We start from the raw sequence: 658 nt of genomic DNA, 5'->3' as shown, positions 1-658 counted from the left end.
CGGGCCAGCGGGGCGGCCCTGCCTGTGTTGCCCGTTGGCCAGGCTGTGGGCAGAGGAGGGATGTGGCAGGCAGGGAGCTGCTTGCTGACGGGGCCACTCTCATCTCTGCCTTTGCAGGAGATCGGCAGCATCATCGGCAAGGTAAGATTTGGGGTCCGGGGCACCGCCAGCCCCAGGCTCCCCTGGACCTGACCACCTGCCCTGTTCCTCTCCCCGCAGAAAGGAGAGACTGTTAAGAGGATACGAGAGCAGGTAAGGGCGTGCTGGGGGGCTGCCGAGTCCTGCTGCCTGTCCTGCCTGCGCCTGGTCGCTCCCACATGCCGAGCCCTGGCCACCCCCATTCCCAGGTGGACCCAGGGGAGACAGGGCTGCACCCCGGGGAAGGCTGCCTGGGGCAGGTGGGAGGGGGAAAGCCCAGGCCCACAGGCATCGAGGCCACTCACAATGAGCCATTCCCTGGGTGGGGGGACATCGAGCTCAGGGCCCGTGATGTCCCTAACGGGGTGTGACACCGTCCCCAGAGCAGCGCGCGCATCACCATCTCGGAGGGGTCCTGCCCCGAGCGCATCACCACCATCACCGGCTCCACCGACGCCGTTTTCCGCGCCGTCTCCATGATTGCCTTCAAGCTTGAGGAGGTAGGCAGCCCCCCCCCACC

General features: G+C 67.3%; 1 protein-coding gene across 1 annotated transcript in view; it reads left to right on the top strand.

Annotated features, from left to right (window-relative positions):
• Positions 1-658, top strand: part of PCBP4 (poly(rC) binding protein 4) — a 5,679-nt gene that overhangs the window by 468 nt on the left and 4,553 nt on the right. The window contains exons 2-4 of the mRNA XM_009321837.1: positions 118-141; positions 220-252; positions 522-638. Coding sequence (XP_009320112.1) covers positions 118-141; positions 220-252; positions 522-638 — 174 coding nt within the window. The remainder of the gene's footprint in view (positions 1-117; positions 142-219; positions 253-521; positions 639-658) is intronic.

This window comes from Pygoscelis adeliae, unplaced genomic scaffold (genome assembly GCF_000699105.1).
Source record: "Pygoscelis adeliae isolate BGI_AS28 unplaced genomic scaffold, ASM69910v1 Scaffold94, whole genome shotgun sequence".
Taxonomy (NCBI): Eukaryota; Metazoa; Chordata; class Aves; order Sphenisciformes; family Spheniscidae; genus Pygoscelis; species Pygoscelis adeliae.
The sequence above is the reverse complement of the archived record's forward strand: the minus strand, read 5'-3'. Positions and strand labels throughout refer to the sequence as shown.